The sequence below is a fragment of the Pseudophryne corroboree genome, chromosome 4 (assembly GCF_028390025.1).
Source record: "Pseudophryne corroboree isolate aPseCor3 chromosome 4, aPseCor3.hap2, whole genome shotgun sequence".
NCBI classification, from domain to species: domain Eukaryota; kingdom Metazoa; phylum Chordata; class Amphibia; order Anura; family Myobatrachidae; genus Pseudophryne; species Pseudophryne corroboree.
This window is the reverse complement of record NC_086447.1, coordinates 70,935,721-70,959,453: the sequence shown is the minus strand read 5'-3', so window position 1 is coordinate 70,959,453 and position 23,733 is coordinate 70,935,721. Positions and strand designations below refer to the sequence as shown.

The window sequence follows — 23,733 nt, the reverse complement described above, 5'->3', positions numbered from 1 at the left end:
GCCCCTCTCAGCTCTGGGCCCCATAGCAGCTGCACTCCCTGCACCTATGGTAGCTACACCCTGTATATAACACATGTAACTGTGACAGGGAAGATGGCCTCTCTCAGCTCCGAGCCCCATAGCAGCTGCACTCCCTGCACCTATGGTAGCTACAGCCTGTATAGAAACATAGAAACATAGAAACATAGAATTTGACGGCAGATAAGAACCACTTGGCCCATCTAGTCTGCCCATTTTTTTTTATCCTTTAGGTAATCGCAACCCTTTTTGAACCTTAATTCTTTGTAAGGATATTCATATGCCTATCCCAAGCATGTTTAAATTGCTCTACAGTATTAGCCTCTACCACCTCTAATGGGAGGCTGTTCCACTTATCCACTACCCTTTCTGTGAAATAATTTTTCCTTAAATTTCCCCTGAACCTGCTTCCCTCCAGTTTCAGTGTATGTCCTCGAGTTCTAATACTTCTCTTCCTTTGAAAAATGTTTCCCTCCTGAACTTTGTTAAAACCTTTGGTATATTTGAAAGTTTCTATCATGTCTCCCCTTTCCCTTCTCTCCTCCATACTATACATGTTAAGATCTTTTAGCCTTTCCGGGTAAGTTTTGTGATGTAGGCCATGCACCATTTTAGTTGCCCTTCTTTGTACCCTCTCTAATGTGTTTATATCCTTCTGGAGATATGGTCTCCAGAACTGGACACAGTATTCCAGATGAGGCCGCACCAATGACCTATACAGTGGCATTATTACTTCTCTTTTCCTGCTACTGATTCCTCTCCCTATGCAACCAAACATCTGACTTGCCTTTCTCATTGCTTTGTTGCATTGCTTTCCTGCCTTTAAGTCACTAGAAATAGTGACTCCTAAATCCCTTTCCTCCTCAGTAGTTTCCATTATAGTACCCTTGATACTATATTTAGCCTTTGGGTTTTTGAGACCCAAGTGCATGATTTTGTATTTTTTAGCACTAAACTGTAGTTGCCATGTTCTTGACCATTTTTCAAGCCTAGCTAGGTCATCAATCATTTGTTTTACCCCTCCTGGTGTGTCTACCCTGTTGCATATCTTTGTATCATCTGCAAAAAGGCATACTTTCCCTTCAATACCATTTGCAATGTCACCAACAAAGATATTAAAGAGAACTGGTCCGAAGTACAGATCCCTGGGGTACTCCACTGGTAACATTTCCCTCCATAGATTGCACTCCATTTACTACAACTGTCTGTTTCCTATCCTGCAACCAGGTTCTTATCCATTTAACTATTCTATAATCCACCCCCATACTTTCAAGTTTATTTAGCAGTCTGTGATGTGGGACAGTGTCAAATGCCTTACTAAAGTCTAGATATGCTACATCTACAGCTCCCTCTTGATCTATTATTTTCATCACAGAGTAAAAAAAGTCAATAAGATTTGTTTGGCATGATCTCCCACCAGTAAATCCATGCTGTTTTGGATCCTGTAAGTGGTTTGATTTAAGATATTCCACAACTCTTTCTTTTAGTAGTTTTTCCATTACTTTCCCTACTACTGATGTAAGGCTTACTGGTCTGTAGTTACTTCCTTCTTCCTTGCTTCCACTTTTGTACAATGGAACTACATTTGCTCTTTTCCAGTCCTCTGGAATGGCACCTGCATCTACTGCTATCCCATGTTTTCTCCAAGCTGAGTAATCTATACAGCTGAAAGACTAGTCTATATAGACTCCTATCGACAAAATGATGTCACATGACTGCTAGACATTGGCCATAAGCACTGAATCATAGCCATTGAGAAATATGACATGAAACATGTGATTTCCAATAAATATACAGTATTAGGCTCAAATGTAGACATCTGAGAATATAATATGGTACCTGTAATTTTCTTTTTTTTTTCTTTTTTTCTTTTTGTCGTGTTTTTTACAAAACAGTAAGGGGTCAATGTATAAAATTATGAAGTACCTAAAATGTAAAGCAATTCTCTATTTTGTGTGGACTTTGGGGCTATCGTAGCACACTGTCTATGCATCAATGGGTTAATACTCCAGCCTTAACTTATCTTCCCCCAAATCTATTTATATGGTGTAAAGCTTGGCTCCTTGCCGCAAACTAACGCCATCTCAGGTCGGGGTTAGCTTACTTCTTACACAGAACTCCAAAAGATGCTCTAGGTAAAAGTTGATATTCGCATGTGCGGATATTTGCTAGTGCATGCACATTAACATTAGTGCTATGCGGGGCATCGCTGCAGCCCTATTCTGCAGTCTTCGCCTGCCAAGGAAACCCTCCTTTACCACAGAGGAGCAGGAAGTTTGCATAGGATGGCCGAACTATATTAAATAGCGGTGATATAGCTGTGAAATACCAACACTTACTAGCATTCAATGATAAACAGACCCTTTACCTCAGCTACGGAATCCTTTTCCGCACATTTTTCTACCAAGAGTAGCTCGTTTGAATATGAATGTATATAACACATGTAACTGTGACAGGGATGGTGGCCTCTCTCAGCTCTGAGCCCCATAGCAGCTGCACTCCCTGCACCTATGGTAGCTACACCCTGTATATAACACATGTAACAGTGACATGGAAGGTGGCCTCTCTCAGCTCTGGGCCCCATAGGAGCTGCACTCCCTGCACCTATGGTAGATACACCCTGTATATAACACATGTAACTGTGACAGGGAAGGTAGCTCCTCACAGCTCTGGGCCCCATAGCAGCTGCACTCCTTGCATCTATGGTAGCTATACCCTGTATATAACACATATAACTGTGACAGGGAAGGTGGCCCCTCTCAGCTCTGGGCCCCATAGCAGCTGCACTCCCTGCACCTATGGTAGCTACACCCTGTATATAACACAATATACTGTGACAGGGAAGGTGGCCTCTCTCAGCTCTGGGTCCCATAGCAGCTGCACTCCCTGCACCTATGGTAGCTACACCCTGTATATAACACATGTAACTGTGACAGGGAAGATGGCCTCTCTCAGCTCCGAGCCCCATAGCAGCTGCACTCCCTGCACCTATGGTAGCTACAGCCTGTATATAACACATGTAACTGTGACAGGGATGGTGGCCTCTCTCAGCTCTGAGCCCCATAGCAGCTGCACTCCCTGCACCTATGGTAGCTACACCCTGTATATAACACATGTAACAGTGACATGGAAGGTGGCCTCTCTCAGCTCTGGGCCCCATAGCAGCTGCACTCCCTGCACCTATGGTAGATACACCCTGTATATAACACATGTAACTGTGACAGGGAAGGTAGCTCCTCACAGCTCTGGGCCCCATAGCAGCTGCACTCCTTGCATCTATGGTAGCTATACCCTGTATATAACACATATAACTGTGACAGGGAAGGTGGCCCCTCTCAGCTCTGGGCCCCATAGCAGCTGCACTCCCTGCACCTATGGTAGCTACACCCTGTATATAACACAATATACTGTGACAGGGAAGGTGGCCTCTCTCAGCTCTGGGTCCCATAGCAGCTGCACTCCATGCACCTATGGTAGCTATACCCTGTATATAACACATGTAACTGTGACAGGGAAGATGGCCTCTCTCAGCTCCGAGCCCCATAGCAGCTGCACTCCCTGCACCTATGGTAGCTACACCCTGTATATAACACATGTAACTGTGACAGGGAAGGTGGCCCCTCTTAGCTCTGGGCCCCATAGCAGCTGCACTCCCTGCACCTATGGTAGCTACACCACCCTGTATATAACACATGTAACTGTGACAGGGAAGATGGCCTCTCTCAGCTCTGAGCCCCATAGCAGCTGCACTCCCTGCACCTATGGTAGCTACACCCTGTATATAACACATGTAAGTGACATGGAAGGTGGCCTCTCTCAGCTCTGGGCCCCATAGCAGCTGCACTCCCTGCGTCTATGGTAGCTACACCCTGTATATAACACATGTAACTGTGACAGGGAAGGTAGCTCCTCACAGCTCTGCGCCCCATAGCAGCTGCACTCCTTGCATCTATGGTAGCTATACCCTGTATATAACACATATAACTGTGACAGGAAAGGTGGCCCCTCTCAGCTCTGGGCCCCATAGCAGATGCACTCCCTACACCTATGGTAGCTACACCCAGTATATAAGACAATAAACTGTGACAGGGAAGGTGGCCCCTCTCAGCTCTGGGCCCCATAGCATCTGCACTCCTTGCACCTATGGTAGCTACACCCTGTATATAACACATGTAACTGTGACAGGGAAGGTGGACCCTCTCAGCTCTGGGCCCCATAGCAGCTGCACTCCCTGCACCTATGGTAGCTACTCCCTTGTATATAACACATGTAACTGTGACAGGGAAGGTGGCCCCTCTCAGCTCTGGGCCCCATAGAAGCTGCACTCCCTGCACCCTTGGTAGCTACACCCTAAATATAACACATGTAACTGTGACAGAGAAGGTGTCCCCTCTCAGCTCTGGGCTCCATAGCAGCTGCACTCTCTGCACCTATGGTAGCTACACCCTTGTATATAACACATGTAACTGTGACAGGAAATGTGGCCCCTCTCAGCTCTGGGCCCCGTAGCAGCTGCACTCCCTGCACCTATGCTAGCTACACCCTGTATATAACACATGTAACTGTGACAGGGAAGGTGGCCCCTCTCAGCTCTGGGCCCCATAGCAGCTACACTCCCTGCACCTATGTTAGCTACACCCCTGTATGTAACACATGTAACTGTGACAGGGAAGGTGGCCCCTCTCAGCTCTGGGCTCCATAGCAGCGGCACTCCATGCACCTATGGTAGCTACACCCTGTATATAACACATGTAACTGTGACAGGGATGGTGGCCCCTCTCAGCTCTGGGCCCCATAGCAGCTTCACTCCTTGCATCTATGGTATCTATACCCTGTATATAACACACATAACTGTGACAGGGAAGGTGGCCACTCTCAGCTCTGGGCCCCATAGCTGCTGCTCTCCCTGCACCTATGGTTGCTACACCCTGGTAATAATAACACATTATTCTGTGACAGGGAAGATGGCCTCTCTCAGCTCCGAGCCCCATAGCAGCTGCACTTCCTGCACCTATGGTAGCTACACCCTGTATATAACACATGTAACTGTGACAGGGAAGGTGGCCTCTCTCAGCTCTGAGCCCCATAGCAGCTGCACTCCCTGCACCTATGGTAGCTACACCCTGTATATAACACATGTAACAGTGACATGGAAGGTGGCCTCTCTCAGCTCAGGGCCCCATAGCAGCTGCACTCCCTGCACCTATGGTAGCTACACCCTGTATATAACACATGTAACTGTGACAGGGAAGGTAGCTCCTCACAGCTCTGGGCCCCATAGCAGCTGCACTCCTTGCATCTATGGTAGCTATACCCTGTATATAACACATATAACTGTGACAGGAAAGGTGGCCCCTCTCAGCTCTGGGCCCCATAGCAGCTGCACTCCCTGCACCTATGGTAGCTACACCCTGTATATAACACAATAAACTGTGACAGGGAAGGTGGCCCCTCTCAGCTCTGGGCCCCATAGCATCTGCACTCCTTGCACCTATGGTAGCTACACCCTGTATATAACACATGTAACTGTGACAGGGAAGGTGGACCCTCTCAGCTCTGGGCCCCATAGCAGCTGCACTCCCTGCACCTATGGTAGCTACTCCCTTGTATATAACACATGTAACTGTGACAGGGAAGGTGGCCCCTCTCAGCTCTGGGCCCCATAGAAGCTGCACTCCCTGCACCCTTGGTAGCTACACCCTAAATATAACACATGTAACTGTGACAGAGAAGGTGGCCCCTCTCAGCTCTGGGATCCATAGCAGCTGCACTCTCTGCACCTATGGTAGCTACACCCTTGTATATAACACATGTAACTGTGACAGGAAAGGTGGCCCCTCTCAGCTCTGGGCCCCGTAGCAGCTGCACTCCCTGCACCTATGCTACCTACACCCTGTATATAACACATGTAACTGTGACATGGAAGGTGGCCTCTCTCAGCTCTGGGCCCCATAGCAGCTGCACTCCCTGCACCTATGGTAGCTACACCCTGTATATAACACATGTAACTGTGACAGGGATGGTGGCCCCTCTCAGCTCTGGGCCCCGTAGCAGCTGCACTCCTTGCATCTATGGTATCTATACCCTGTATATAACACATATAACTGTGACATGGAAGGTGGCCACTTTCAGCTCTGGGCCCCATAGCTGCTGCTCTCCCTGCACCTATGGTAGCTACACCCTGGTAATAATAACACATTATTCTGTGACAGGGAAGGTGGCCCCTCTCAGCTCTGGGCCTCATAGCATCTGCACTCCTTGCACCTATGGTAGCTACACCCTGTATATAACACATATAACTGTGACAGGGAAGGTGGCCCCTCTTAGCTCTGGGCCCCATAGCAGCTGCACTCCCTGAACCTATGGTAGCTACACCCTTGTATATAACACATGTAACTGTGACAGGGAAGGTGGCCCCTCTCAGCTCTGGGCCCCATAGCAGCTGCACTCCCTGCACCTATGGTAGCTACACCCTAAATATAACACATGTAACTGTGACAGAGAAGGTGGCCCCTCTCTGCTCTGGGCTCCATAGCAGCTACACTCCCTGCACCTATGGTAGCTACACCCTGTATATAACACATGTAACTGTGACAGGAAAGGTGGCTCCTCCTCAGCTCTGGGTCTAGTCTAAAGAACAGAGACCAAGGGGGACATTTACTAAGCAGTGATAAGAGCGGAGAAGTGAGCCAGTGGAGAAGTTGCCCATGGCAACCAATCAGCACTGAAGTAACATCAATAATTTGCATACTATAAAATTATACAGAGCTGCTGATTGGTTGATGGGGAAATTTCTCCACAGGCTCACTTCTCTGCTCTTATCACTGCTTAGTAAATGTCCCTACAAGTTCTCTTTTCAAAACTCTTCTTTATAATCCTACAGATGAAGCACTAATTTACAAGGATAGAACTGCCTCTATGAGTGTAATGCAGCCATTGTAGCCCACTGTACTGAGCGGGGACATTGCGGTGTGATCGGGCGTCTCACTTCTAGAGGTGTAAATCAGTACTGCTCCACATGTACCCCAGCTCCTGGGGACACGGTCAGGGTGGTGGCAGTGCAGCTTCCCGCCCTCAGACTTTCCCATCACAGTCCGTTTGTGTTATTTAATGTACTGGATGCATTGGATTAATACTAGGAATATAAGGAACGGTTTTTCAGCTTTTGGCACACATAAGGGTGGTGGCTTACACAGACCGTAGCATTTCATGGCATGGTAGTGTCCGTGCCTTAGGGCCTAATTCAGACCTGATCGCAACAGCAGAATCTTTCTCTAATGGGCAAAACCATGTGCAGTGCAGGTGGGGCAGGTGTAACATGTGCAGAGAGAGTTAGATTTGGGTGGGGTGTGTTTAAACTGAAATCTATATTGCAGTGTAAAAATAAAGCAGCCAGTGTTTACCCTGCACAGAAACAATATAACCCACCCAAATCTAACTATCTCTGCACATGTTACATCTGCCCCACCTGCAATACAGTATGTACAGGATGGTGACCTTGTGCGCTTACTGGGGACCACTTGCTTACTTTGTAGCCAGAATCATCTTTTTCCTTGCCGTCTGCTCCTTCTGTTCCATATGCTGCCGGGCAAGGTGTTCCCCCACAGCCTTCGCCGGAAACTCTGTTTCACAGGTGTATCCGAAATCTCTGGCCAGATGCAACGCCTCTCCTGCGGGAAACAAGGCATGTAAGGGACGATGAGAGGCTGAATCATATGTACTACACATGGTAACATATTCATACACATATTAGTCACAGCTGACAGTTGCTTAGAATAAAGTATCAAAAAGTTCTACACTACACTAATGTATGTTATTATTTTACTTAAGTAACCATATTATTAACACACACACACACACACACACACACTCACACACGCTCTTATTTGTAAATATATAAAGTTACATTTTCTAAAACTTTTCTGAACGAATGAGGAGTGGAAGCTCTGAGGTAGGGAGATCTGTGTCCTCTGTTCGGATTTGACCCCTAATTTAGCATAGCAATTATTAGGGGTGTAGTATGGTATGCCGACGGCCGGGCTCCCGGCGACCAGCATACCGGCGCCGGGATCCCGGCCGCCGGCATACCGACAGTGTGGCGAGAGCAAAGGAGCCCATTGCAGGCTCGGTGGAGCGCTACGCGCGCCACGCTATTTATTCTCCCTCCAGGGGGGTCGTGGACCCCCACGAGGGAGAATAGCTGTCGGTATGCCGGGTGTCGGGATCCCGGCGCCGGTATACTGTGCGCCGGGATTCCGACATTCGGCATACTGAAGACCACCCATTATTAGACAATGAAAGCCAGACCACTATGATTTTGGAAGCAGTTGAACAAAAAAATTATTAAAGTTTTTTTTTTTTAAATATTATTTTTCACTTCCTTTTAAAAGTCACGTAAAGTCCTGAATTCAAGAACAACAATTAATTGGAGCACATCAAGCAAGAGCCATAGGTGCAGGGAATGCAGCTGTTATGGGGCCCAGAGCTGAGAGGGGCCACCTTCCCTGTCACAGTTACATGTGTTATATACAGGGTGTAGCTACCATAGGTGCAGGGAGTACAGCTACTATGGGGCCCAGAGCTGAGAGGAGCCACCTTCCCTGTCACAGTTACATGTGTTATATACAGGGTGTAGCTACCATAGGTGCAGGGAGTGCAGCTGCTATGGGGCCAGAGCTGAGAGGGGCCACCTTCCCTGTCACAGTTACATGTGTTATATACAGGGGTGTAGCTAACATAGGTGCAGGGAGTGCAGCTGCCATAGGGCCCAGAGCTGAGAGGGGTCGCCTTCCCTGTCACAGTTACATGTGTTATATACAGGGTGTAGCTACCATAGGTGCAGGGAGTGCAGCTGCTATGGGGCCCAGAGCTGAGAGGGGCCACCTTTCCTGTCACAGTTACATGTGTTATATTCAAGGGTGTAGCTAACATAGGTGCAGGTAGTGCAGCTGCTATGCAGCCCAGAGCTGAGAGGGGCCACCTTCCCGGTCACAGTTACATGTGTTATATACAGGGTGTAGCTACCATAGGTGCAGGGAGTGCAGCTGCTATGGGGCCCAGAGCTGAGAGGGGCCACCTTTCCTGTCACAGCTACATGTGTTATATACAGGGTGTAGCTACCATAGGTGCAGGTAGTGCAGCTGCTATGCGGCCCAGAGCTGAGAGGGGCCACCTTCCCGGCCACAGTTACATGTGTTATATACAGGGTGTAGTTACCATAGGTGCAGGGAGTGTAGCTGCTATGGGGCCCAGAGCTGAGAGGGGCCACCTTCCCTGTCACAGTTACATGTGTTATATACAAGGGTGTAGCTACCATAGGTGCAGGGAGTGCAGCTGCTATGGGTCCCAGAGCTGAGAGGGGCCACCTTCCCTGTCACAGTTACATGTGTTATATACAGGGTGTAGCTACCATAGGTGCAGGGAGTGCAGCTGCTATGGGGCCCAGAACGGAGAGGGGCCACCTTCCCTGTCACAGTTACATGTGTTATATATATTTTTCTCTATTGGAGGGACCTTTCAATCTTTTTCTTTGTGGCCTGCAATATATCTAGGTATGCCCCTGGACCCACTCATTGTAGTGTGATATAAAATGACCTGAAGGGCTTTATAATGTTATATAATATGAACTGGGGCACTGTAATGAGGCACAATATGAACGGGGAGCACCATATATAATAATGTGAATTGGGGGTACTGTGCGGCTTAATGTGTACTGGCAGCTCTGAAATGTGACATAGGGTGAACTTAAGCACTACTACGATTCATAAAAGAAACTAGGGGCACTACTAGGGGGCATGACATTAAATAAGGCTCTACTATGGCTCAGAACATGAACTAGGGCACTATTATAGCGCATAACATTAACAACTGCTGTGGAGAGGAGTCTCTCTAGAAACATTGGGATGGGGACCCCTTCAAAATGTTGCTGTGGGGACCACAAAGTTCTGGCTACGCCCCTGTCATCAAGTACAACTAAATCTTATTGAAATATTCGAATGTCTTCAATGTCTTGAACACATAGGAAATAAGCCCTAATTGCTACAAATAATGAAAAATTCAATAAAGATGTTTAAAACATTCAATAAAATAAAGTATATATGTAATAGAAATATAAGGCAAATGCATAACAGTAAAAATGCAAGAGTAGAGAAATATGAAGAAATTCAACGTATTAACTGCTGGCCCATAAAACAAAATAACTGCAAATCCAAACAGGGCTATGCGATGAGATAGTGCTTTTCCTAAAAGCTACAATTATTATTATTATTATTATAAGAGATAGGATAATAAGAGACCTCTGGGGTCTATTTACTAAACCTTGGAGAGAGATAAAGTGGATGGAGATAAAGTATCAGCCAATCAGCTCCTATATGCCATGTCACAGGCTGGGTTTGAAGAATGACAGTTAGGAGCTGATTGGCTGGCAGTTTATCACTACCCACTGTATTTCTCTCCAAGGCTTTGTAAACAGACCATGAAGAAGTAATAGGGCCTAGCTCGCAAGCTTACAATATATACTATGATTTACTTAAAAATACCAATTTTCAAGATTAAAGTTTCCCATTCTTGGCTAGGAACGTAGAGACAAGTCAATTTAATGAATATAAATTATTAGAAGTGTCTTGTAAAGATCTTTGTAAGGCCTTAGAAGAAGGATCTTATTTGATTTGATTAGTGCTTACGAACATTCAAGGGAATAAAGGAAAGTGGGCGTACAACACACCCGGTGTGCGAGGCCGCGCTTTCATCCCATTCTGGCTGAAAGCAGAATTCCAATCCCAGCACTTTATTATCTCATACTCTGCGTGACTTCATATAAAATGATCAAAGACAAGTGGGAGATGTTCCTCTGATCTGAAAGTTCTGAACAACGGCAAGGATTTGCAATTGTTTGAGGACTGGAGAACAGCATGGTTACCCGGATCCCAAGGTGCCCCGTGGGAGGGGGCGAGATCCTTACCTTCTACCAAAGATGTCAGCAGCGTCACATTCGCCGCTTTTCTCCTGCCAGCAGGTAGATTTAGACCCAGCCTGTCCAACTTTTCTCTTAAGCAACGACCGCCATTTTTGGATTTCGCCCTTCGGAAACGAGAAACAGCAGAATAAATGTCAAACAAAATACTTGATGGATACGTAAGTAAGACCTGAATCTAGCAAGGTGCCAGTGTTATGGTGCAGATTTAATTTAATGCAAGAAATGTTGTGGCCAACGTATCACATGATGAAAAGAATGCAACATGGGGGAATAAAAGTCAGACGTCCAGTGGTAATACAGATGATCTGTTGCTGCGTCTATGGATGCAGCAGCCGATCACAGAAGCCGGCAGTTGGCGTCTTTCAGCTCAAGATTCCAAAGACGCCAACTGCCTGCGGCTTTCACATTTTACATGCATACAAAGACGCAACAGCAGTGCTCACCACATCCACCACTTAATCAGGCCATTTAAATGGAGTCTTATGGCTAGAGGACTCTGGCACTGGAAATATTAGGTCACTCCCTGCACTGGGTTTCTGATGGGTGGCCATGGAGGCCAACGTTACTCAAGAGCGGATGTTCACCACACATGGGTCCATTATAGATATGTCACTGTCAGGGTCAGATTAAGCCTTCAGGGGGCCCGGTGCACATAAGTCAGGGGGGGCCCACACCCAATCCTCTGGGCCTATCCATCTTGTCAGCATGACTTGGGACCCAGCTGCCTGTACTACAGCAGTGGCAGGGGTGCCGTCACTCACTGCAGCAAAGGACAGCGGTCACTTGTGGGAATCATTTGAACTTCAGTCAGAGGTATTGGTGGGTCCCCTGGGATGTGGCTGGTAACACCGTGACTGCAGCAATAGTGGGTGCACTGTCGCCGTGCTGCAGAGAGTTACCAGTAGCTGCAACAAGTGGATAGAAGACCAGTGCCTGGCGGCTGCTGTGCAAAAACAGAGGCAGTGCAGAGCGCTTCTCTAATACTGATCAGTGCAGCAGTGTGCTGCTCCAGCCGGGGGTACCCGTAGAGAGGGGGACCCGGGGCACTGTGTCACCATACCCCCCTTAATCAGGCTCTGCTCACTGTACAAACCACAAGACAGGGCAATGCATGGCATGTTCTTCTGTATTCTTATTCTCAGTTCCTGTTCCTCTTTTGCATATTTGGAGTAATACATAGCTCCTTTTCTCATGCTTTATAAGTCAGGTGCAATTCTCAGTGTTCTGTACATATGGTAAGCTACATGGCACCACTCCTACACTGCGCTGGATGTACTTTGTGGTTCTGACCTTCTATAGTGATGACTGAACATGTTACATATTTGCGGAATTTGCCAAGTAGCTTTTCATTCTGAGAAGAGAACCATTTATTTTTTATTTAAGGAATAGTTTCAGACTACATAGGCAAACGGACCCCCCTCCCCCCTCCCCGTCTCTTGGCAAGTGGCTCAAATTATGACAATAGCAATAGTATATAATATGATTGATTACTAGAGCTGCCGCCACATCATGCAGTGTAAGGGACAGAGCAGAACTGCTGCACATGCCCGGTAGTTGCAGCTTCTTCAATCATGTTTGCCGTGTGTGTGGATCTGAGTTCTCAATCAGTGCTCTGGACCAGAGAGTAGCTACCAGGAAGAAGAGACAGGAGCCTTACCATGAGGTGGGAGAATGTGTGCTTAGAAAGTGCAGTACTGGTCCTATTATGTTTGTGTATTTATTTATTATGGGATGTTTAGCCTTTTCCTAACCACTTATCTTATTTATATTATTTAAATGTTTGATAAAACCTATACTATAGACCATTAATATTGTATTCCATACAGTATCCAGTGTATAAAATGACCAACATTTACATTAATGTCCAGGGTCGTTACTAGGTTCTTCTACTGCTCCGCCAGTCTCCCGCACTTGCTCCAATGTTCGGCAGAGTGGGAGATTGTGGAATGCATTTGGAAACCCCCCCCACTCTAGAAATCCTGCGTTTGCCACTGCACTACATTATAAAATAAACAGGAGCCAGCAACTTGTGGCTGGGCAATCCTTATGGTTGTATAACCTATGGCTGACTGGTCACCCAGGTGAGCACATACCACCATCCAATCACAGTCCACCCAGCTGCACTGTCTAGCTCTCTACACTGGCTGTGCGAACACGTCACACAATTTCATAGTCACTAGGAAGTGGACAGAGGTAGGCAATTACTCAACATGTTTTGTGAAAGTATCTGAAGTATAAGAAAACAGGTCCATGGTGATGTAATGCCAACAACCAGTTGTTTCCATTCTTTAGAGCCCAGCAGACCTTAGAAAAATGAAACACATTCAACTGTTGAGCAGACTTTACCTTCGTAATATCCCCCCTAGAAGAGAGGCGTTGAGGCATTCAGGAGGAGAGAGGCGTCGTTTCACCTCTGCTATAGTGACCTTGTACTTAGATGTGGAGCTCAGCAGAGAGAGCCGGCCAGGAACAGAGCAGAACAGGTCTGTTGGGTTTACGACACAGGTGCCTCCTGAAACCAAGGGAGATGACATTTTTATAAATGCACAAATTACATTGGTTCATAAATTGCTTATTTACTTAACCCGATACAATATTTTGCCTATGCACAACCTTATTCAGTAACGTGGTACACAATTCACCCCTTGCCGTCTGACAATTGATACAACCTCTGCATTCCATTATCTCTCCCATCACCCTATAAGCTTATTGGTTATTTCAACAGATATGTAGAATATTGTTCTATACTACAGTGTGACATCACATATATTCTAGGCTGACCATATTATCCCTTTAACCTGGGACACTCATGAATTATACAGGTTCTGTGGCTGCTTAAAACCAGGTGAAATGCAGGCTTGTAGTCAGCCCGCCACAGAACCTGTGTAATGCATGAGCGTCCAAGGTTAAAGGGATAATATGGTCAGCCTACATAAAGATTTAGTCAGTGTCGGACTGGGGCATGTAGGGCCCAATGGGGGAATGCAGTGGTAGGGGCCCATGTTTAGAGGTGTGGCCAGTCCACAGAGGGGGTGTGGCCTGCCACCTCATTGGTTTGACTAACCATTAGGGAGTGCAACGTCTGGGCCCCTTTATAAATATAAACAGTAAATTCAGCTGCTGCATGCATGATAATGTACCAGAATAATAACAGATTAATAACAGCAATGCACTGTAGAAAATACACCATAGTCCAGTATAAGGTAACATATGTATAATGTATAATTCAAGTGCACAGTCTGGATCCTTAGAGCAGGAGGTGAGGCTCCAGGCAGTGGGGTCCACCGGTTGCTTCCCCTGTACCCCTGTGGGCCAGTCCAATCCTGCATTTAGTACTAATTCAACGACAGCCAAGCAGTATCTTGGAGATAGGAAAAGTTCCTCCGCTCTCTGGTGTAATTTCAGAGTACGGCCTAGGCTTCCGAGAGTAAATTGGTCCTAATGAGGGTACAATCCATCGTATCATAAATACACACTGTACAGACCATAGGGAGGGGGAGGGAGAAGTTTGTATTTGATGGGACCCTAGCTAGGTGACTGTATATCAGAGGCACACTTAAGGATAAGCAGCTTTAAACCACATGCATGACATATTGGGGGTCATTCTCAAGCAGGCACAATGGAAAGACACTTTGCTGCAATCGTATAACATGACCAAATACATTAATTCAATTCACCTATTGCTGTACAATACATACTGGCCTTCTAAGGGAACTGAATGCAATCCTACCAGGATGAACGAGAACTTAGCGTATTCTGGAGCAGATGTATTAACCTGGAGAAGGCATAAGGAAGTGATAAACCAGTGATAAGTGCACGGTGATAAACGCACCAGCCAATCAGCTCCTAACTGTTCATTTACATATTGGAGCCGATTGGCTGGTGTGTTTATCACCTTGCACTTATCACTGGTTTATCACTTCCTTATGCCTTCTCCAGGTTAATACATCTGCCCCTATGTTTTAGTACATGTTTCTATGTTGTATTGCTAAGCTAACTTTTATCTAAAACTATTGTGAGATGTCAAACAATCTCTACACATCGATGTGCACAGTTGGCTTGATTTTAAGAGTATAATGTAGCTCAATGGTTCTCAAACCTTGACCCTCAGGACCCCAAACGGGTCGTGATTTCCAGGTGACACAGGTGTGTTACCAACTGTCACATATTAAAGATCCACAGGTGACCTTGAAAACATGAACTGTTTGGGGTCCTGAGGACCGAGTTTGAGAACCACTTGTATAGCTAATAGCTATGTTGCCATTGAAATGAATGAGATATAGTAAAACAGCAATGGGAAATAAATTAGCTTTAATAAAAATAACAATAAAGGTAGACTATACTATACAAATACTATAACCGTCACTGCGGAGAAGGGCTGATTTCCTCAAGGTAATATAAGAGGGGGGAAATAGTGGTTCCCCACTACTGGTACTGGTATGCCATTGTACCCCCAGTGGCCTCAAAACTCAGCATTCTCCATAGCAAAGGGGTGTAAACAGCCTCACATCCACAGATTAACACTGTACATAGATGTTACTACTCAACCTAATACAATCTAGATAAACACATACAAAACATCACTTCTATACTAAAACAGATCTACAAATAATAACCTTCTGCATGACACTTATAATAACTCACATGCACATAAGTTATTCATGTGCTCTCTATCTGATAAATTCCGCTTTGGCGGATTCACCCCATTCATTGTCCTTTCAGATGGAACCTCACCTACAGGCACCCCTCAGTAACATCATCCTTTATTTATAAAACAAGCAGCATATTATTAAGGCACTGTTCAATAACACAGACAAGTTCACCTATTTATCACCTATAATAACAATATCACCTATAACAGTAATATAAATATCACCTATAATAACATAGACGGCAGAGACTACAACCCAAACAAGATTACAATTTACAACCCTAATGGCCAAAACTGTCATAATCTATTTTAAGCAAAATTGATTTATCCCTTTACAGTCTTTGTCATCCGCAGCAACCGCTGCATGCATTGGGGGACAATAACACTAACCTAGGACAACTGTTGGACACATAGTTCCGATGTCTATTATCGGATAATTCTGCATCTCACCCCTCACTGTGCAATAATTTGTCCGATCACACGATTTTCGTCTGCTCGTTCCGATATTCCCAGATTGTGTGTACGCGGCACCTGCGGCCGATTATCGTTCCAAAGCCAGCTGGGTGGGATAATTGGATCTGACCTGGTGCAAGATGTTTCTCCAAAATGATGGGCCGATATTGTGCACATTTGGAACTGTGCATGAATTTCCAATCACCCGTCCGACATATCTGCCGATAGTTAATTTATATAGGACAAATAATTGTTCGGGTTGGGATGTTAAAGTGCTAGTGGGCCTAATTCAGACCTGATCGCAGCAGCAAATTTGTTAGCTAATGGGCAAAACCATGTGCACTGCGGGGGGGGGGGGGGGGGCAGATATAACATGTGCAGAGAGAGTTAGATTTGGGTGTGGTGTGTTCAAATCTATATTGCAGTGTAAAAATAAAGCAGCCAGTATTTACCCTGCGCAGAAACAAAATAGCCCATCCAAATCTAACTCTCTCTGCACATGTTATATCTGCCCCACCTGCAGTGCACATGGTTTGACCATTACCTAACAAATTTGCTGCTGCGATCAGGTCTGATTTAGGCCTTCTGTGTGACCTTGAAATCAGATGTTCTCAAGGTTGTTTAATCATCCTCAAAATTGCAACGTTAGTCGGATCATAAGTTAAATTGTTGTGCTATGTATCAAGCAAACTCTGGGGCAGATGTATTAACCTGAAGAAGGGATAAAGAAGTGATAAACCAGTGATAAGTGCAAGATGAGAACGCACCAGCCAATCATTACGGGTTTGAAAAATGACAGTTAGGAGCTGATTGGCTGGTGCGTTATCACCTTCCACTTATCACTGCTTCATCGCTTCTTTATCCCTTCTCCAGGCTTAATACATCTGCCCCATTGTTTCCTCCTGAGTGACATACATTTGCCTACATACATTTCTATAAGCAGCAACACACACAAGGCACCCAACTGTCATTTTTCAAACACATCCTGTTACATGACAGCTAGGAAGCTGATTGGCTGCTACTTTATCACTATTTATCCGTCTCCACTTTATCACTTTTTAAGGCTTAATACATTTGGTCCAAAGTCAGAAAATCCATCATACACGTATATTCCTAAATTCATAATTAACAATTTTAGACGATCTGTGGGCAAATAAGCATTCTGAGATTTTAATGGGTTTACAAATGTGACCTATGAGACTCCTACAAACACACAGTTGGGTGAAAAAATATTTATCCGCTGTAAACTAATATATTTTTCCCTATAACCCCCCCCCCCCCCTACCCCCCCACCCCCCAATTATTATTGATATCTTATACAGAACTAAAGGGCAGATGTATTAACCTGGAGAAGGCATAATGAAGTGATAAATGCAAGGTGATACACGCACCAGCCAATCAGCTCCTAACTGTTAATTTACATATTGGAGCTGATTGGATGGTACTTGTATCACCTTGCATTTATCACTGGTTTATCACTTCCTTATGCCTTCTCCAGGTTAATACCTCTGCCCCTAAGTACTGTTCTACTATAGTGTATTTCAACATTGACTTTTCAGCTGTCGTAGTATTTCTGGTTAAAGTCAGGCCTCCCTGGCTCTGCTGGGACCTGTGGTTCCACAGCAGCTCAAGAGCCAGCTTGTGTTCTACAGGCCCCCAAAATGTCTCAAACGTCATATTATATTAATACAGTATACAGCAGTAAATGTAATACATCTACAGTATATTGCGAACAATCCCTGGTAATGCACTTTGACGTGTGAAATTTAAATTAGCCGCAGTCTGTATTTCTTTATTCTCCAGCCTGCTTTGAGGCTGACTGTACACTATATATTTTTAATGTACATGAATGACAATTGCTCTATGAAATAAATCATGAACAAGCCCACAATAGATTCCTGCTGGTAACAACAATCGAATTGCTGAAGGCTACGTCTTTGCTCCAGCCTCATGCCGCCTGTATTCCTGCAGAAATATATTATTTACCATCACATCTATGGGAAAACATGCTTACTTCTTTCTGTACTGCAGAATGTGCAGTTTGTGGCTTGGCAGTGGAGAGGTTGGAAACCCTTGTGAAGGCACAACTACTGTAACAAATGTCATTTCCAAACATATTATTATATACAAGTGATGCTAACATTTCTATAACGTGCTTTAAATAATATATGTATAATTAGTGAGCTGCGTGATGTCCTTATTTCTAAGTAATGAGTTCTGATGTCATGAGTTAATAAGGGAATTTATACTGTAAGGGCCAACACACCACCTATATACAGTACCATGGACTGCTGCCACTTACATAATAAACTGTGGTTTTATAACTATATGCACTCAGGGAACACCTCTGACATATATAAATCAGAGGATATATATATATATATATATATATATATATATATATATAGTGTAGTGTAGTGTATTCATGTAGCCGACACTCCTTGCTTCCTTCAATTCAAATAACCCGTTGCCTTCCTAGAAGATACATAGAGAGGTTTGTGAAGGCAGCACTCACAGGTAAATAATCAGACGTAGTCAAGAAGTAATATATGAACTACGTCTGATTATTTACCTGTGAGTGCCGCCTTCACAAACCTCTCTCTCTCTCTCTCTCTATATATATATATATAGATAGATAGATAGATAGATAGATAGATAGATAGATAGATATAGATAGATAGATATATATAGATATAGATAGATATATAAATGTGTTTATACTGAATATATATATATATATATATATATGCACACACACACACACGGCTGTAAATTTACGCACACACACACACATGGCTGTAAATTTACGCACACACACACACACGGCTATAAATTTACACACACACATGGCTATAAATTTACACACACACACACACACACACACACACACACACACACACACACACACACACACCTGCACATTGGCAGGTTCTCTTGGAAGTTTCATATTCCTGTAACGTCAGTGGTTACATTTACTTCATTCCTAAAAACAATGAAATATCTGTTCATTTTATGTATCAGTATATTTTATTACTAGTTTGCTCAATATATAAAGGAGGACTTGAGCAGTAATGTGTGATAGATGAATCACTGTATACACAATTCTGAGGTTATTCCTAGTCTGAAGTGAGAATACAAATCAAGTAAGAGAAATTGTAAAATAAATAAAAAGCATTATATCTGTCATAGTGACGGCTGCCACACAACATACGCTGCTGACTGCCAGTGTGTCCATATGCCAGTGCTGTGCCATGATAATTTTATCACTCAGTGAGAGTACACCTCACCTGTCCTACTCCAGTATATGTATACTCCAGAGCACCGGCTATAAAAATGATTAGAATTATACAAAGAAGTTATTCAGAAATATCATCTTTGCATTATTCTAATCATTCTTATAGTCAAAACTCACAACCAAATCATATACATTATGTGTGTATAAATCAGCCTCTGATATACACACACACACACACACACACACACACACACACACACACACACACACACACACACACACACATACATATATATATATGTATATGTATATATATATATATATATATATATATATATATATAGACATATATGAAGGAGGCAGACTGGTTACAATTATAGCTCCCACCCAAAGTTAGTACATACTATACACCACTCACCCAGTTGAGAGTATTACATGCAGGAGTACCAGTGCTAGTTGTCAGAGTAGACAGCAGATCAGCCCTGCTCCTTAGTAAATGCTGGCATACAATATCGGGTTGTTAGTCATCTGCTGCAATGACTAAAGTGAGGATGATACTGTATTTCTCCAGACTGTTCTGCGCTCTCCAGGAGGCTGCAGGGCCTCGTAGCCTCTGATGTGTGAAATACAGAATACTGATTGAGGTACTGAGGTAGAGACAAAACACATGAAGCCACACACTAGCCTCACACTCCGCTCAGCCACACAGCACTAACATACATACGTTATTCATTGACCACTTTTTGAAATGAACTGGAACATTCCAAACATTTGCAAGCGAAATGATTATAATATATTACTGAGATAAACCCAATATTGCACTGAGGTCTCCATCTGGGAGTAACACGTTTATAATGATCATATTCTCCTTCACAAGTTAGAATTGTAATAAAGGGAAGATACACTATAATGAAAATGCAGTACACCATACTAGTCTTTGTAGTTTGGCACAGTATATAGGGGTGCAACCCTGTAACCAGTGTACAGTATATATGGATTTGCAAGCAACCTGTTTCCAGGGTCTACTTAGAGTCAACTAAGAAATACTTTCCGGTCTTGTATTCCTCTATCCATACCGTGTATTCCAACCCTATACTGACTCTTGCACACACTGTAAAGAGGCCACTGCAGCACAGAAAGAATTATATATAGTAGTCAGCAACCACAGATGGAGAAGGATTGTGCAATGAACTGTGCTTCATTAAAGCGCAGCGCTAGGGTGCAACCAGTTCATCCACAGGTTCAGAAGCTCCACCATCCACCCAATGGCCAAGCTAGCAAGTGATGCATGGAGCCTCAGCCTCTACTGTTGCCGGCCTGGAAGAAGAGGGTTTTTTTAATCAAATGAGATCTGACGTCTCCGTCCAGGAGTAAACGCTTAAGCCATTGGCACGTCAGTCACCTCTAAGCGATTTGACAATCTCAAGATCTTTTAAAACGAAAAAAAAAAAAGAAAAAGAAAGAAAGAAAAAAAAGAAAAGAGTTCAGATCATATTAATTCCCCAAAAATGTTTTTGATTCAAAGTAGTTTGTATTTTATGTTGCCAAGGGCAAACGAGGAAGAAATGAAATCTCTATGCCGGTAGTCTTGTCCTCTCTTCATGGCCTAGAGGCGATAGTAGTATTTAAGCTTTCTGAAATGTGCCTGGGGCGTCCAGGCTCCATGATCACAAGGAGGAACACGAATCCTTTTTTTTTTTTTGGGAGTTCGCCAATGTAGATTTTTATCAGACTGCAACAGGTCAAAGTATCACCAGATATGCAGATCCCAATTTGTTTCCAAATATTTACCCTCCCCTCCCTAACATTCCCCTCTTCTTTATCTATGACGATGCATCGTACAATCCTACTTTTTTTTATTTAATCAAACATTTCCTCTTCTTCTTCTTCTTCTTCTTCTTCTTCTTCTTAAAAAAAAGGTTGATCTTTTTATTTAAGAAGAACATACAAATAAATAAACTGAAAAAAGTAGATTTTTTTTATGATTAAAAAAAAAAGGGGGGGGGGGGGGACTAAGGAACAGATTTGACGGCTCCTGTAAACAGCAGCCTGGGTTCTTCAGTAATTTATGTTTGAAACCAGATATCTGAATATTCAGCTGAGGCATAAGGGCTCTACTCTGTATGAACAACATTAATATGATCTCTGCAGAGTATGCTACTCTGGAATATTATCATATCAAAGTATATGCCCCTAGGCTGGAGAAGGCATCGATACACAAGAAGCAGGCAGGGTAAAGATTATTGGTTGTGATGGGGAGAGAGTGTAGGATCTGCAGGGTAGGAATCTGCACACCATTAACTGGAAGTGATGGGGGGGGCACTGTGTGTGTGTGTGTGTGGGGGGGGGGGGGGGGAGGAGAGGGGGGGGGGGGTTATAAGTCAGTTCAGCTGGCAATATCCTACCTACACCCTCTTATGCTGGGCGCTTTGACTTCCTGCAGCTTGGGGATTTATTGTGTCCCTAACACTACAAATATCTCCTGAAAGGTCATTGGGATTTTAAGGACTCAGAGATCAAACTTGAGATTGATGTCACTTAGATCAACAGTTCCAAACTGTGCGGCCATCTATTAGTCTTTCACCATGTTGTTGGGACATACATTAATTTCCCACTTCCCTGCCTGAGTCATGGCTCAGCCCATAGGGTCACTGGAGAACAGACAAAGGGGCAAAACATGCATTATATAAATAACTAAAAAGATTTTTTTTGCCCTAGCCATAACCACCGGCTTATAAGACATGCAAATAATGTAGATGTTTCTGAATCGCTGGTGTAATTTACAACTAATAATAATAATAATAATAATAATAATAATAATAATAAAACAGAGACTTAGGAAATATGTGCTCAAGGGACACTGTAAGGGAATATGCAATACAGCCAGACTGGGGAGAAATGTATGTGAATGGTGCATAGTGTTATGTTTATTTTGTGTCGTTACAAAGTCGCAGAGCCCTGTTATGCCCGGGTCACGAGGTGAATGTACTGTAGGAAGCCGGACAGCGTTAGGTGAGTTATAAAGAAAGGTTTATGGAGGCAGAAAGGAAAAGCGACAGGTGCATACGGGAGATGCGTGTAAACTACCGGCTTAACCAGGGATTTACTAATTATTGCAAGACAGCTATGTAGATATGCACTATTTTCTACAAGATGGATATATACTAACTGTTGCAAGATATCTATATAGACATACACTGATTATTGCAATAGATTTATAGATAGACACACTAATTATTGGGAGTTAGCTACATAGATATACACTAATTATTGCAAGACAGCTGTAGAGATGTATACTAATTATATACTAAATTTGAGACCAGTGTATTAGCTGTGTCTGTGTTACATACATTTAATAATTAATACATTAAGTTAATGTATAAGATAGATAGATAGATAGATAGATAGATAGATAGATAGATAGATAGATAGATAGATAGATATCCAAGTACAGAGGTCTTATAATAAAATATGTATTTAAGCCACCATCAAAATATATATAATATAGATCAACCCATCAGTGTATATAAACACTGTCCTCAGTGCAACAATAGCACAAACATATAAAGAACCTACATCTATCTATCTATCTATCTATCTATCTATCTATCTATCTATCTATCTATCTATCTATCTATCTATCATCTATCTATCTATCTATCTATCTATCTATCTATCTATCTATCTAACTAACTAACTAACTATCTATCTCTATGCAAGAAACAGATAGCGGTGATGGGAGCTGTCCGTTCAGCACCAGACCTGGCGCCGCTGCAATCCACCTCCTGGGGTGATATTACCGTGTACCGTGTATGTATGTATTTATGTATGTATACTGTATATGTATATATGTATGTATGTATGTATGTATGTATGTATGTATGTATGCATGCAGTGAGCACATGCGTCTCATTCTCACACTCTCTATATGTGTAACAGATTTGACTCATCCTATTATTATATGGTAATATATTTCACATTTGTAAAGCATGGTGTAATAAATTCATATAATGCAAAGTGCAGTTCATTGCAATGATTACTGAGAAACAATTCATTGCACTGTCCCTTATACAAAGAGAGAGAGAGAGAGAGAGAGAGAGAGAGAGAGAGAGAGAGCATGACACACACATAATATACAGGTACACACACAGTACTCACTGTATATACTGTATACTGTGTGGGTGTGTGTGTACAAACACACACACACACACACACACACACACACACACACACACACACACACACACACACACCACGGACAAAATTAATATGCGCAGAATTTATTTTTTAGTGGAATTATGTTCCTGATTTATAAGATAATTAAATAGAATAGATGATATCTGTGGATACATGGAATGGATGATGTCTGTGGATACGTAGAATGGATGATTTCTGTGGATA

General features: G+C 43.6%; 1 protein-coding gene across 2 annotated transcripts in view; it reads right to left on the bottom strand.

Moving 5' to 3' along the window:
- Window positions 1-23,733, bottom strand: part of TFAP2D (transcription factor AP-2 delta) — a 35,268-nt gene that overhangs the window by 3,993 nt on the left and 7,542 nt on the right. For both annotated transcript variants that reach the window (XM_063919485.1, XM_063919486.1), the window contains exons 4-6: window positions 13,340-13,505; window positions 10,979-11,097; window positions 7,547-7,688 (exon numbers count right to left, since the gene is read on the bottom strand). In XM_063919485.1, coding sequence (XP_063775555.1) covers window positions 7,547-7,688; window positions 10,979-11,097; window positions 13,340-13,505 — 427 coding nt within the window. The remainder of the gene's footprint in view (window positions 1-7,546; window positions 7,689-10,978; window positions 11,098-13,339; window positions 13,506-23,733) is intronic.